Genomic DNA, 15,000 nt, shown 5'->3' on the forward strand with positions numbered 1-15,000 from the left:
ATGTCTTTCTACTTTCTAGTCCAAAAGCCTCTGTATTTATTTCTGCTTCTGTTTACTTCATTAGCCCACTATGTTGACGTGCGAAGTTTGCCACGGCCTTTTCGACCTCGTACCGTCACCGACCGTTCCTCTGTCGGGCCTCGTTCCTGCGGTACCCGCCACTGCCGAGTAATCAATCCTTTATGCAGGCTAAGCCTACATAACCAAGCCTAGTTTGCCTTTTGCTGAAAATCTTACATAGCTTAAGTAGTTCTTGCTTTTGCTTTCTACATTGCTGTCCTGAGCTCCGCACGTTTTACATTCTTAAATCACTTTGCTTAATCACCTTCTTTATTAACGGCGGTTTATATTCTCAATCACTGTACATTATCGCGTTCACATACGATCACTAATCATGATTAACTGTCCCCGTACTTAAATTTGACCTCGTCAGTGATGTTTCACGAAGCGTATCCGTAATTAAAGTTTAACTCATGATAATTTTTCACAATATTTGATTCTATCAGGAGGCCATGATTAAATCAAACTTAATTCATTGATTATGTTGCTAGTACTATAGTAGTATGGATGGTCAGTATAGTATATTAAGTATTGCTGCAAGCAGATTTCTTTACAATTCGAAATTTTACTTCATATTTTTCCCCCAAGGAAATCTAAATTATTTAAATTAGCCTGCTACCTAATTTAAGCATTATAATTGCACAATTAATTCGCTTTTCATGTAACCGATATTTGCAGATACTTTTGGGTAACCATTAGGAGGATTGTTCCACTTTGCAGTCATTAATGATTAATGAATTGATAATCACTACCGCCTAACATTAACCCTTTAACCCTAACCCTATACCTAAATCGACATTAAAACCAAACAACCAATATGGAGACATGACCAATGACCATACTATATATATATATTGATTATATATATAATATACTAGTATAGTGAATAGTAGTATGATATATAATATATATATATAATATATATATGTATAATATATATATTGTTATTATACCATTTAATTTGACATATTAATTAGTTGGGAACACTCCTAATGGAGTATCACCCTACGTTGGGCGTTGTCCGCCATTTTGAATACAGTGTAATTCATGTTTAAGTCTGCTAATTATGTGATTAGTTAAATATGTACTTAAATCGCTTCGTGAAACTGATTTTTAAGTATGATTAACTAATCATAATTACAGGAGATTAAGTATGATTAGTGATTTAATAATAATTAAAGTTAATCATGCTTTGTGAAACCGGCCCCTGGTGTATTTGTATATATGGGTGTTTCTCGTAACCGGTAGCATTTACAATGCGTATTTGCTTGTGTTCCAGGCTGCCAATAAGCATGTGCTCGAGGAAGAAACGTAAGTATTGTGAATACCTATTTTGTCACACACATTCACCTATACTTTGTGTGCTTGCAAGCATGTGTTCATCTCTGTACAATGGCACGAGTCTACCCGTGTTGTGATTTTTGCTGCGTTACTGCTTCTTGTAAACTTTCAAGATTCTATAGCATTACTCAGAATCTGCTAACATAATTCTAGCCATGTCAGCTATAAATGCTACTGCTATTAACCACAGCTTCATTTGTTGATAATGTTAAATGTGATTTTGCTATCGAATGATACAGGGCAAGGAAGATTGTGGGAGGCAAAAAGAAGAAGACTGCTGCAGGAAAGAAAGCTAAAGGAAAGAGAGATCGAACGCCAGCCAAGAAGGGAAGCAATGCTCCAGTAAAACGGAAAGGCAAGGGAAAGGGAAAGAAGTAGTTATTTTGTGTGATAACTGTTACAGATATGGTCATGTGGGAAATTCTTAAATGCTACTCTTGAAAATTGCATTGAATGAATAAGTGCATAATTTTAGGCCACTTGAATGTTTCTGCTCAATCTGGTAGTTTGCCTGTAAACCATAGATGATGATTGGTGAGGAGATTACTGATATATATTTATATAGATAACATGTTGTAATTAGGGTCAGACTTCAGTTGTCAGTAACATAAATAGTTATGGCTGCCATAAGTCTAAAATATTATTACTTTTATACTACACTTAACTTTAGAAGTTTAAGACTTATGATGCTGACAATAGGCTGCAGGTAGTCAGAATGCTAAATGTATAAACAACAATACAACAAAGCCACTTCAGTGCTATGGTTTGTATTTCGATCACTCATATTTTTCTGAAATGCATGCCTGCCTCTTTTCTTAGTGACCTCTTTCTTTCAATATCGAATTTATTACTTGTGTAGTGTAGACATTTCACTAGGCATAAACACAGTAGAAGTTATTTATGATATTCCAATTTGCATTCAGATACATGTACCAAAATGTCAGTGGTATCAGGATTCATATATATTAATTCCCAAACTTTTATTTTGCTCCAGCTGCCACCACCCACTACAGTGATTCCAAGAGAAAAACGGGTATAAATACATTTACGTGTTATAAATTGTGAACTAGTTAGAGATGAAGCTATAATATTGTAGTGCTCCTATAGCACAATGAATGATCCATCATGATTTAGATTATTGTACACTGGCCCATGGAGTTGGTTTCATTTTTATTAATTGTTAACATATATAGCATGGTTTCATATTGCCAGATACCGAAACCAAAGCCAGCATCTAAGTGGCAAGAATATGCAAGAGCCAAGGGGGTACAGAATAAAAAGAAGGGCAGAATGGTATGGGATGAGCAAACAAAGGTAAGTTAGCGTTATCAGTGTTTTATCTTGTATCTGATGATTTTGTTTAAAAATTCTATGATAATGTGGTCATTGACATAAAATTCTGAGTCATTAAATTTGTCTGTATTTTGTTTGTTTGACAGTCATATAAACCTAGATGGGGTTATGATCGGGCAAAGGACGACACGAAAGACTGGTTAATAGAAGTCCCGGCCAATGCGGGTGAGACTCCATAGTATAGGTCTACTTATCTGTTTCTAACTTGCCTTTGATACGTATAGTCTTATAAGCAATGGTTAACCCCTAATATATTTGCCAATGATAGTGTAACTGGAATCTGTGATAGTGTTGAACTGAGAACGTTTTTAAAAGTTTTTTGAATTTTATTACATGGGTTTTTAATGTGTCAACAATCTGTATGTGCAATCAATATATTTTTCTTCGTATCGTACTTGTTTCACAATTGAGCCTCAGATGAAATTTGCATACAGAGTAGGTTTAGGCATGCCAGTGTATTTTGTTTTGTATCATTTTGTGTCTGTTTCGATTTTGATATATAGCAATGATTTATAAAACAAGAAGGTATGCAACTGAAATTTGATATTGTTTAATTCTATTTTTTATAGATCCAAATGAGGACATGTTTAGCAAAAGAGTGGAAGCAAAAAAAGAAAGGGTTGCAAAAAATGAGATGCAGCGATTAAAAAATATCGCTAGGGCTCAAAAAATTAAAGGTAATTAATAAACCCCACTCCATTCATTTCATAGTGCATTATTTTACACACGTTTTACAATACTAGTATTCTTGGTGGGCAAAGGGTATAGAAAATGCATTACAAAACTAATAACAAATAGCAACAACAACAAATAAGCAAATAACTAATAACAAGATAATTTAACGAAAACTGTGTGGCATGTAGCAGTTGGTTATACTCACTTTACTAAATAAATAATATGCAGTAATTTTGATTCCATTTTTATTGGGCCTGTGTTATGACTATGTACTATAGAACATTTGAGTTTTATTGTATTTTCTTCTTGTAGTCCCAGGAGTTGGACTGACACCAACGAGTGCACCTACAAAACCGCAAGTGGCCAGGGCCCTGACGGCTGCTAAATTCTCCACACCCTCTCTAGGGAAATTCTCGGAAAAAATTCCCAAGGAGGCAAAACATATCAAGGTTTCACATCGTAGAAAGGTAATACCATGTGACGTCAAATCAGGATTTTCTCTGCCAGACGTTAACTTTGAAATTATATATGGATTATTTAATATAAGGTTATTTTTTATAAGATAATTTTATTTAAAAATTAAGCAGACTGGAGCTACTATGAAAATTGATCAGCTGCGTATACAGGGGCACTAGAAACTAAAATGAGAAATACATGTTTGAGTCACAGGAGTGCTCAACATGCTAAAGTAGTGTTCATTTGAAATCTTTTCCAGTTTGATCCTGTCACAGGAAATATGGATACCGAGAAAAAGAGACAAATGGAAATTTTTAACAAACTGAACAGCCGCAGGCCTGCGTTGGATGTAACAAAGGTAAGCATTTCACATAGATGTTGTCTATAGGGATATGTATTACAGAACATTAGATATCACAGTATCAGGGGCCGGTTTCACGAAGCGTAATTAAGTCCTTAATCATGATTAAATCAATGTAATGAAGAAGTTTCTCTCATATGTGTACCCATGTGAGGCTCGTGTCGATATATAGTGTACCCAGGTTCTACTTGGTACGGGTACCATGAGGTACCCTGAGGTAAGCACAACATAATAGACAGACACAAAAGTATAACGTACAAACAAATGGCTCTATTTAATTCTTACAAAGTAGTACAGAGACACGTTATTAGTTATACACACGTAATGCAATATATAAAAAGGAGTTTACATGCGCAATACAAGTACTAGTCTTAAAAGGAGTTTAAGACGCATACTCACTGTCGCACGAATACGATAAGACATAACTACGAACACATACAAGAAAACATGCAATGCACGATGCGCTAACCAACTATACTCGCTTATCGAGACCCAGGGTGTTTCTAACTTTCTGTCCAAAAGCCTCTGTATTTATTCTCTTGTTTACATTCATTAGCCCACTATGTGACGTGCGAAGGTTTAGCCACGCCTTTTCGACCGTACCGGTCACCGACCGTTCTCTCGGGCCTACGTTCCTGCGCGTACCCGCACTGCCGAGTAATCATTCCTTTTATGAGGCTAAGCCTACATACAAGCCTAGTTTGCCTTTTGCTAATCTACATCTTAAGTAGGTTCTTGCTTTTGCTTTCTACATTGCTGTCCCTGAGATAACGCACGGTTTACATTCTTAATCACTTCTTAATCACCTTCTTTATAACGCGCGGTTTATATTCTAATCACTTAATTATCGCTTCACTACATCACTAATCACGATTAACTTCCCGTACTTAAATTGAAGTGACTGTTTCACGAAGCGTAATTAACTTTAATCATGATTAATTTATCACAATATTTGATTCTACTCAGGAGCATGATTAAATATCAACTAATCCATGATTAGTGCTAGTACTACGTAGTAGTAGGAGGTAGTACTAGTATATTAAGTATGCTGCAGATTTACAATTGGAAATTTTACTTCAATTTTTCCCAAGGAAATTATAAATTATTTAAGATTAGCTGTAGCTAATTTTAGTCATTATAATTGCAAATTAATTCCTTTTCAGTGTACCGAATTTGGCAGATACTTTGGGCTAAACTATTAGGAGTGTTCCCAACTTTGATATCATTAATGATTAATGATTGATAATCATACCCCTCAACATTAACCCTAACCTACCCTAACCTAAATGACATTAAACCAAAAACCAATATATGACCCATGACCAATATGTAATATATATATATATATATATATATATATATATAGTATATATATATATATATTATATATATATATATATATATATATATCTTATTCATGACCATTAATGACATTAAAGTTGGAACACTCTAATGAGTATCACCCTACTTTGGGCGTTGTCCGCCATTTTGAATACAGTGTAATTCATGTTTAAAGTCGGTCTAATTATGTGATTAGTTAAATATGTACTTAAATCGCTTCGTGAAACAGATTTTAGAGTAAGGATTAACTAATCATAATTACAGAAGGTTAAGTATGAATTAGTGATTTAATCATAATTAAGTTAATCATGCTTCGTGAAACCGCCCCCTGGTGATATTTGTATATATGGGTGTTTCTCGTAACTGGTAGCATTACAATGCGTATTGCTTGTGTTCCAGGCTGCCAATAAGGCATGTGCTCGAGGAAGAAACGTAAGTATTGTGAATACCTATTGATCACACACACATTCACCTATACATTGTGTGCTTGCAAGCATGTGTTCATCTCTGTACAATGGCACGAGTCTACCCGTTGTTGTGATTTTGCTGCATTATCTGCTTCTTGTAAAACTTTCAAGATTCTATAGCATTACTCAGAATCTGCTAACATAATTCTAGCCATGTCAGCTATAAATGCTACTGCTATTAACCAGCAGCTGCTCATTTGTTGATAATGTTAAATGTGATTTTGCTATCGAATGATACAGGGCAAGGAAGATTGTGGGAGGCAAAAAGAAGAAGACTGCTGCGGAGAAAGAAAGCTAAAGGAAGAGAGATCGCAGCAGCCACAGAAGGGAAGCAATGCTCCAGTAAAACGGAAAGGCCAGGAAGGCGAAAGAAGTAGTGATTTGTGGTGATAACTGTTACAGATGATGGTCATGTGGGAAATTCTTAAATGCTACTTTTGAAAATTGCATTGAATGAATATGAAGTGCATAAATATTAGGCCACTCGAATGTTTCTGCTCAATCTGGTAGTTTTGCCTGTAAACCATATATGATGATTGGTGAGCAGATTACTGATATATATTTATATAATATCAAGAGCTAATAATACCTAGAGTGTACAACGGAAAAACGGAAAAATAGTGCTATTTCACGACATGATTACTCTACTTTGCCTGAGAGTCTAGAATAATTTTATGGCATTAAGTTTCTACAACGCAGCTCAGTTACTATATGGTGTAGTAAGAGTACCAAATTTGGGCATGTGACATCAATTATCAGCGCTCCAAGCGGCGCGACGGAAAACGATAGCCAGACCCGCAAAAGGCGAGAAGGTATGTGAATATTGTGGTGCGATGGCGCCGTGAGGCCTGTGTGGGGGAAGTTTACGAGCAATAATCTCAGCCAGAGTATCGTATTGACAACTGGACAAGCGGTTGGTCTTTGTTTTAGAGCGCAATGATTCTGCTTAATGCAATACATAAAATCTAGAGTCCAGGCAAAGTAGATAATATTGGCCGTGAAATAGCACTATTTTGCCGTTTTCCATTGTACACTCTGGGTATTATTAGCTCTTGATAATATATAGATGCTCAATCTTCCAGATCTCATGGGCCCAGTGACAGCTTGGTCTCTAACTTGTGCTGTGCTACTAACTGTGGTCTACTAAGCTGTGGTCTACTACTAAGCTGTGGTCTACTAACGTTGACAAGGCATTCGGTGTGCATTTCATTTACTAAGCTGTGGCACACTACTAAGCTGTGGTCTACTAACGTTGACAAGGCATTCGGTGTGCATTTCATTTACCATTAAATTCTGAGGATCTACGTACAAGGTGTCATCCGGGATATGTTTGTAGATGTAATGTATTTCTCATTCTAGCCAATTTCTTACAATAATAGCTAAATAAATTACATCAATGTACTTCTCGGGATATGCAGCAATCTTTTTGATTGAAATTAGTGCTGAAGTGATAGCTCAATGGATACTATTTATATCTCAAACTATGAGAATGGGGTTGCATTAGTATTTCTTGTAGTATTGTTGTGTCAGAGTACTATTTTTGACAAACCTAGTGCTACAGCCTATATGTTTGTACATAGGCTCGCTATGGCAGTGTGTGGTGTGTATGGTGTTTCTTTAATAAAAACACAATGTGGATCTCTATTTCCAGACAAATTTTCATCTATGCTGTGCAGTTATCCGGTAAAAATGATTCCACTCATCGAAGACTGCGTTTGAAGTAGGTTGCTCTCACTTAACATGTCGTGGACGTTAAGAAGCGAATAATCTGTACCAAGCATTACAGGAAATTTAGATTGCGATTTTTGGTGAAATGCTAGACGTGTAAACAGGAGCCAGGGAGCAAAGCTAACGGGGTGCAGCTTCTCAGACTACCACGTAGGATTGAACGAGGTTTTTGTGGTTATCATTGTTAGCGTCACAGAAAATAATCTGAGTATCCCCGTGATGCTCTATGGATAGAAATGAGATATCCGATATATTACCGCCATCAGATATTTATCTTATTTTGTATAGACATCAAAGATAAACAACTTGGGTTAATTTATTGAATTTGATTGAATTTTCAGCTGACAATCAGCGGAGTGTACCTGTTCCAGCAATTGCATAGATAACAAAGTCAAGACAGTAGAGTTAACCTAGCAATGGATATTTTAATATGTGAAATATTGATTATCTGTTAAAATCACTGGGTATCAAAAAAGCATAACAGTATATAATGTGGGTACAAATCACCTAAATGCTAATTGTCAGTTATATACAGAATAGTCAGTAATGTTCAACAATACAAAGTTAACATTATCATAAGTTTTGTAAAAAATAAATGTAGCATTTTCAATTGTTACTATTCATCAAAACATGATTTGATCGATTATTGTTATTCTTGTCATATTGAAAATATAGTTTCTGATATCGATCCCCTACTCCAGAATTCTTCTCAAGCTCTATAAAACTCTTACATATACCACCCTGCTATAACAATTAGTCATCGTGTATTCAAGTTTGGCACTATACACCCTATTGATTTCACTCAACTACCCCCACCCCACCTTTACATCCCACCCCTCTCTACCTACCCACCCCCCCCACAAGTTTCAACACACTGAATCGCGTTTCTCTATAGCTTTACATGCCAACTTCATAGCTATTTCTCATGAGCTCTGCCTCTGCTGTTAGTATGTGCCTCGCACCTCAGGGAGTCCAATGAGGTGTTTTGCTTGTTGCGAATATTGTAGGACCGCCCGCCGCATTGTCTCTGCACCTCTCCATGACCTAGGATGAAAAACAATACATCACTGGATAGGCAGATGGGAGAATTCCCTTATGGAAGCAGTAAATTTAATGTAAGAAAAGGCTGCTGTGCGTTCTGTATCGTAGCAGATTTGAACTGATTAATGTCCGTATTTCTACCCCCATATCAGAGAGCGGCATGCTTGTGTACGCACGCCACACGCATGCATGCACACACGCACCCATGTAAGCATGCACGTATGCACGTACGCATCCATACATGCACGCACGCACGGATGCATGCACACACACACCCAGTATAGCACGCACGTATGCACGTACGCATCCATACATGCACACACGCCACGTATGCATGCACACACCACACCCATGTAAGCACGCACGGTATGCACGTACGCATCCATACATGCACGCACGCACGTATGCATGCACACACACACCCATGTAAGCACGCATGCACGCACGTACGCATGCACACACGCACCCATGTGCACACACACGTATGTCATGCAACACACATACAAGCCTACCTTCAAGTCTGCACCTACAGCTTCTGCAAGTCAGTTTTTATTGATAACGAGCAGCGTCACTTTGGTGTTATGCCTGGACCTCTTTGCGCGGAATCTTGTCGCCTCGCTAGTGAGACAAACATCAGTGTCACATAACGATAGTGCAAGGAAAAGGCCATTTTACATTGGAGTGCGCACGGGAGTGACACAGACACACAAACATGGATCGAGCGATGAGAAGCCAAGCACTACAAGAGATATACGTGAGGAGGAACAGCTTTACAGAGAATGCCTAACATGCTGGATCGCAATGCCCTGAATTGCGATCCACCGAATTGACATCTGCTAGATTGCAACCTGAACAACTCAATCCCCTGACATTGGGCGACCCACTCGAATTAACATCTGCGGTAGATGAACTGAAATGGCCTAATGCATCCACAAATGACTCTAGATGCTGACACTAGATATCCCGCTGAAATTGCGATCCACCAAATTGACCATCTTGCTAGATTGCAACGCCTGAACAACAATAGAGATCCCCTGAATTTGCGATCCCAACCAAATTGACCATTTGCTAGATTGCACCTGAACAACTAGCAATGCCCTGAATTGCGACTCCACCTAAATTGACATCTGCTAGATTGCGCACTCCTGACAACTAAAGATCCCTGAATTGCGATCCACCAAATGAATCTGCCGATTGCAACCTGAACAAACTAGAATCGCCCGAAGTTGGATCCACAAGTTGACATCTGCTAGATTGCAACCTGAACAACTAGAATCCCCTGAATTGCGATCCACCGAATTGACATCTGCTAGATTGCAACCTGAACAACTAGAATCCCCTGAATTGCGACCCATCGAATTAACATCTGCTAGATTGCAACCTGAACAACTAGAATCCCCTGAATTGCGACCCACCAAATTGACATCTGCTAGATTGCACCCTGAACAACTAGAATCCCCTGAATTGCGATCCACCAAATTGACATTGCACCGATTGCAATCTGCTGCAGCCTTGCTCATACCTGCGACGTCAATGACATAGATGATGTAATCTGCTAGCTCTCTGCTGTAGTTGGCAGCAAGGTTGTCTCCGCCCGATTCGATAAACAGCACTTCTGGCATAAACTTCTTGCTCAGCTCTTTCGCAATCGCCATGTTAAGCGAAAAATCCTTCAACGTAAATCAGATTACATTGCTAACTATCGTCGTCACTCACATATAACTGAGTGGAAGTTTACAAGTATAGTGCCAGTGAGCAAGTGAGTGAGTGAGCAAGTGACCGAGTGCGTTGTATGTGCGAGTGAGTGAATAAGTGAGTGAGTGAGCGAGTGACCGAGTGAATAAGTGAGTGAGTGAGCGAGTGACTGAGTGAGTGAGTCAGTTGGTGGGTGGGTGGGTGAGTGAGTGACGGAGTGAGTGAGTAAATTAGTGAGCGAGTTAGTTGGTGGGTGGGTGAGTGAGTGATTGAGACAATGAGTGGGCGAGCAAGCGAGTGAGGGCTTTAAATGATACAAGAGTTGAATTAGCTAAGGTGCTCAATTACATCGCATGGTGCCTCGAGAATTTGTGCGATGACACTTAAGCTACAGAACACCAATGTAACATCACACCTCACGGATAGCAGCATGCGGGCATCCTCCCGTCTCCACGGCTCTCATCCTCTCCTCCGCTAGAGCTTCGTTTCGCACCAGGAACTCCCAGTCCTCACTGCAACATACACGTATCCTCAACACTGATGCAAATACAAACAATAATAATAAGCACGTGGATATCGCGAGTCAGAGTGAACATTAAACCAGGAAAGTAATCTAAATTTCACATAAATTCGTACATGTAAACCCTTCCTACCAAAAAATAAAATCCAATCCCGAAATAATCGATTGGACGTAGGCTTGAAAGCACACTGCAACCTTGATTATTGATTATGGAAAAAATTACAAACTATCACCTTCCCTTGTATGATCATGCTGAAAAGATTTATCTGTCCCAGGGTGGAAGCGTACTAATGAAACTGAACCCTAACCCTAACCTAAAGTACTCCAGTTAGACTTGATTTTTGAACCGAACCCTTTTAGCTATACTATGCATGACTAGGCAGAGTCAACTCCACAGGCTACAACACAGGTTACATACCGAGTAAATATGTCATTGGTAATGACACACAGAGAGTGCTCATCACGAAGATGCTTGCACAGAGCAAGCAAAAGAGCAGTCTTTCCTGATCCAACCGGTCCACCTATACCAACAGTGAAAGCTCTCTGTAAAGAGAAAAACATGCATTTCCTGTGGACTCAACATACGTACAGAATCAAGAGGAATATTGAAAGCTAGTCGACACATCAAAATGTGTCCACAGTATATCCTGACTAGGTAAATCAATTTTATATTGCCTTGTGGCTGATGGGTCAAGTATAACGTATCTATCCTATTGCTGGAAGGGTGTCCAGGTGTCTGTAGTATATATTTACCTTTTCCCAGTCAGTACGACAGAGAGGACGCTCTCTGTGGGTGAATTTGCCAGCAGAATCCATCACTTCATGTGTGTGGCCATGCTCATTGGAGTGTGAGTGGCTGTGGCTAGCTTGTTGACTACTATCATGGACTGATCCAGCTAGACACAATAAAAAATTTGCCACCTTTACATTTTACGTGTTACAACTTGCCACACCAATTACTAGGAATTGGACCATTGATAATATAGCAAAACTAGATAACACAAAATTAATTTGTAACTCATTAAAACACGCACAAAGGTTCAGATATAATGTTTTGTATTATGTGTAGACACAACATATAATTAATTCTTACCCATGGTAAAGCGTACTGAATCACCAGTATTTGCCATGTTCTTCATGTCCTATAATCCTCTGGTCTTTGGATTCTGTAGATGTATCCTTTCTGTTCCATTTGCATCCAGGACAACCATTCTGGGTGTAAAGATAATATGTTGGGAAATGACGGTAGATGGCACCATTGTATATTTAATTTATGGCATATTTTCCTATTCAATCTCTTCAACGACTGACCACCAGCGGATAACGAGCAATGATAACTGACATATATGGGTCCTGGGCACGTCGAGGGGCCAGAGTGCTAAGCATGTGTAATTGTGGTGTGTGTAAATGTGTAAATGTGTAAATGTGTGGTTGTGTAAATGTGTAACGTGTATTATAATTAATATATACTGCATCGACATTATATCATAATCATGCATCATTGCATGATCATGCGATGATGATACTAATTACTAAAGTATATGTTACAATAATGGTTAGCAAAGTGAAGTAATACGCATCAAGGAGCTATACTTGATACTCAATACTTATATTTACGTATATCACATACAGAGATCTATCTAGCTCATTATAGCGGAGCTCCGAGTGGGCCGAAGGCCCGGGAGAGCAAATCGAGCACCATACATATAGGATGAAGGAATTTTTTGCTGGACTTCGTGGTACGGTACCCTCCATCCCATAGTGCATTGCGCTTAGGCTTGCCTATATATATATATACGTTTTCCCATTGTTTCGATTGTTCCATTTCAATTGTTGTATAATTCAAATGGCATAAATGATGATAATGACATACAGACGAACTATTTAACATTCATAATCAAATATTAATCATACTCATACATAGCCCCAAGAAACGGTCTTGCTAAAGCTAGCAGCACACTTCACCATTTTCGTTGCTCGTACAGGCAATTTTCGTGGTCGGCAAATTTTTGTGGCCGTTGCCGCGTCACAGCCACACTTCACCACAAGTTGCCACCACGAGCAATTTTTCGTGGTGAGAAATCAAACCTCGTTTGATTCTCGGCAACTCGTGTCACCACTAAATTTCGTGGTGAGTGGTCGTTGCCGGCCCCAGCACACTTGGCCATTTTTGTGGCGACCACGAAAATTTCCTGTACGAGCAACGAAAATGGTGAAGTGTGCTGCCGCTTAGGTTAGAAGATAAAGAAAGACAATCGGTCGCACAGCCTGGTCGGCTAACTCAGTCATAGTGTATTGCTAACCGAACAGGCTGTGTGAGTAAGTGTGACTAACGCAGATGGGGTCGTTGTCGTATCAGGTACTACAGATATGTACCCGAGGTAGTTTTAGGTTGTTTAGTATTATGTTTATATTTTTATATGAGGTACCTTCTGTAGTACAAGTCTGGTACACTTTGTGTATACATATATGTACCTCGGGTACATATCTGTAATACCTGATAAGACAACGACCCCTTCAGTGTGACTAACGTCAATATGCAGGTCTTCTACTCGGTCTTCTAACAGTGAAACTAACACTAGCGAGATTGTTTCTTGGAGGCAAGTGTATTGCATGATTATGAACAGCATATATCTACGTGGCTATGTTGTGCCCAAACTTGGAATCTTGCACAACTCCACTCAGTAAAGTGTCGCCGGCGAAAGTCGCTGGGAAATAGAAACGTTTCTAAATATTTTTGTCGTTGAGGTTGTCGCCGGTCGTCGCGTCAGTGTGCAATGGCTCATAGGAAACAATAGTTTCTAATTTTCTGAAAAGTCGTTTGTCGTTACGGTCGGTCGTTTTCGCTGCCGTGTGTCTTGGCCTTAATACTAATAGTAATACTAATAGTAATAGATGTAATAAGAATATGAGGACTTCGATCATTTATAAATTTGACACTGATAGCTATAATAAATATAAGGATGGAGAACAAATAGAAGACTGGAGAGTGGACATGCAATTACTAGATACAATAATGTAACACAACAATAGTACTGCTCATAGGGTCAATGTCTCCCAGGGTACTGCCGGAACGTACCCTGAGTACGGTCCGGTATACCGGAACGTACCCTGGTCACTATTTCGTATTTGATATGGTTAGGGTTAGGGTTAGGGTTTGGGTTAGGGAGTAGGCGTAGACGACTCCCTAGACTCGTTAGTGGAGTAGGCGAGATACGGTCCGGCATATTAGATATACCAGGGTACGTTTCAGTATACCGGACCGTACCCAGGGTACGTTCCGGCAGTACCCCGGGGACATAGACCCTCTCAGCAATGCTCACAGGGTCTATGTCCCCCAGGTTACTGCCGGAACGTAACCTGGGTACGGTACGGTATACTGGAACGTACCCTGGTAACTATTTGATATGGTTAGGGTTAGGATTAGGGCTGGGTTAGGGTTAGGGTTAGGGAGTAGGCGTAGGCGACTCCCTAGACTCGTTAGTATAGTAGGCGAGGTACTGTCCAGCATATTAGATTATATAGATAGTGCCAGGGTACGTTCCGGTATACCGGACCGTACCCAGGGTACGTTCCGGCAGTAACCCGGGGGACATAGACCCTCTCCGCCTCAGCAATACTACTAACCTGACTACTACTATTAGTACTAGTACTAGGGTAACCCGACCAGGCTGTGTGACTAACGTCAATACACCTTCGTTACGTATTCTAACCCTAGCAATACACGTTCTTGGAGCTAGTAGTACTAGGGTTCCTGGCCCAAGGAATAGAGAACATGGGCTCCAATAAAACCAATGTGCCTAAACCTAACCCTAACCCTTACCCTAACCTAGTATTATAATTGATATATTATAATTATATTGATGTAAATGACATTGGTTTTATTGGGACCCATGTTCTCTATGATCTATCCTTGAACCGCATTTGTGTATGTAAGTTGTAACGCCTCTCTTGTTGGGTTA

At 39.3% G+C, this 15,000-nt stretch overlaps 2 protein-coding genes across 2 annotated transcripts in view; one reads left to right on the top strand and one right to left on the bottom strand.

Moving 5' to 3' along the window:
- Positions 1 to 7,201, top strand: part of LOC106812966 (ribosome biogenesis regulatory protein homolog) — a 13,543-nt gene extending 6,342 nt beyond the window's left edge. The window contains exons 4-12 of the mRNA XM_014816993.1: positions 2,396 to 2,434; positions 2,614 to 2,715; positions 2,841 to 2,919; positions 3,324 to 3,431; positions 3,742 to 3,896; positions 4,145 to 4,243; positions 5,987 to 6,019; positions 6,295 to 6,427; positions 7,137 to 7,201. Coding sequence (XP_014672479.1) covers positions 2,396 to 2,434; positions 2,614 to 2,715; positions 2,841 to 2,919; positions 3,324 to 3,431; positions 3,742 to 3,896; positions 4,145 to 4,243; positions 5,987 to 6,019; positions 6,295 to 6,427; positions 7,137 to 7,201 — 813 coding nt within the window. The remainder of the gene's footprint in view (positions 1 to 2,395; positions 2,435 to 2,613; positions 2,716 to 2,840; positions 2,920 to 3,323; positions 3,432 to 3,741; positions 3,897 to 4,144; positions 4,244 to 5,986; positions 6,020 to 6,294; positions 6,428 to 7,136) is intronic.
- Positions 7,202 to 9,335: 2,134 nt separating this feature from the next.
- LOC106812973 (uncharacterized urease accessory protein ureG-like) lies at positions 9,336 to 12,250 on the bottom strand. Its single transcript, XM_014817007.1, has 6 exons — positions 12,132 to 12,250; positions 11,792 to 11,934; positions 11,457 to 11,581; positions 10,934 to 11,030; positions 10,346 to 10,493; positions 9,336 to 9,440 (listed from the first exon to the last, which is right to left on the bottom strand). The coding sequence occupies exons 1-6, from the start codon at positions 12,175 to 12,177 to the stop codon at positions 9,403 to 9,405; spliced, it is 597 nt and encodes a 198-aa protein (XP_014672493.1). The 5' UTR covers positions 12,178 to 12,250; the 3' UTR covers positions 9,336 to 9,402.
- Between the last annotated feature and the right edge of the window lie 2,750 nt (positions 12,251 to 15,000).

Source organism: Priapulus caudatus, unplaced genomic scaffold, assembly GCF_000485595.1.
Source record: "Priapulus caudatus unplaced genomic scaffold, Priapulus_caudatus-5.0.1 Scaffold708, whole genome shotgun sequence".
NCBI classification, from domain to species: Eukaryota; Metazoa; Priapulida; class Priapulimorpha; order Priapulimorphida; family Priapulidae; genus Priapulus; species Priapulus caudatus.

Bases quoted from the DNA above. Each gene is read 5' to 3' on its own strand.
- LOC106812973 (XM_014817007.1), bottom strand. From the start codon at position 12,177: ATGAAGAACATGGCAAATACTGGTGATTCAGTACGCTTTACCATGG. The intron at 11,935-12,131 runs GTAAGAATTAAT...TATTGTGTCTAG, and splicing joins TTCAGTACGCTTTACCATGG to CTGGATCAGTCCATGATAGT. The intron at 9,441-10,345 runs GTATGAGCAAGG...TGTCTCACTAGC, and splicing joins CTATGTCATTGACGTCGCAG to GAGGCGACAAGATTCCGCGC.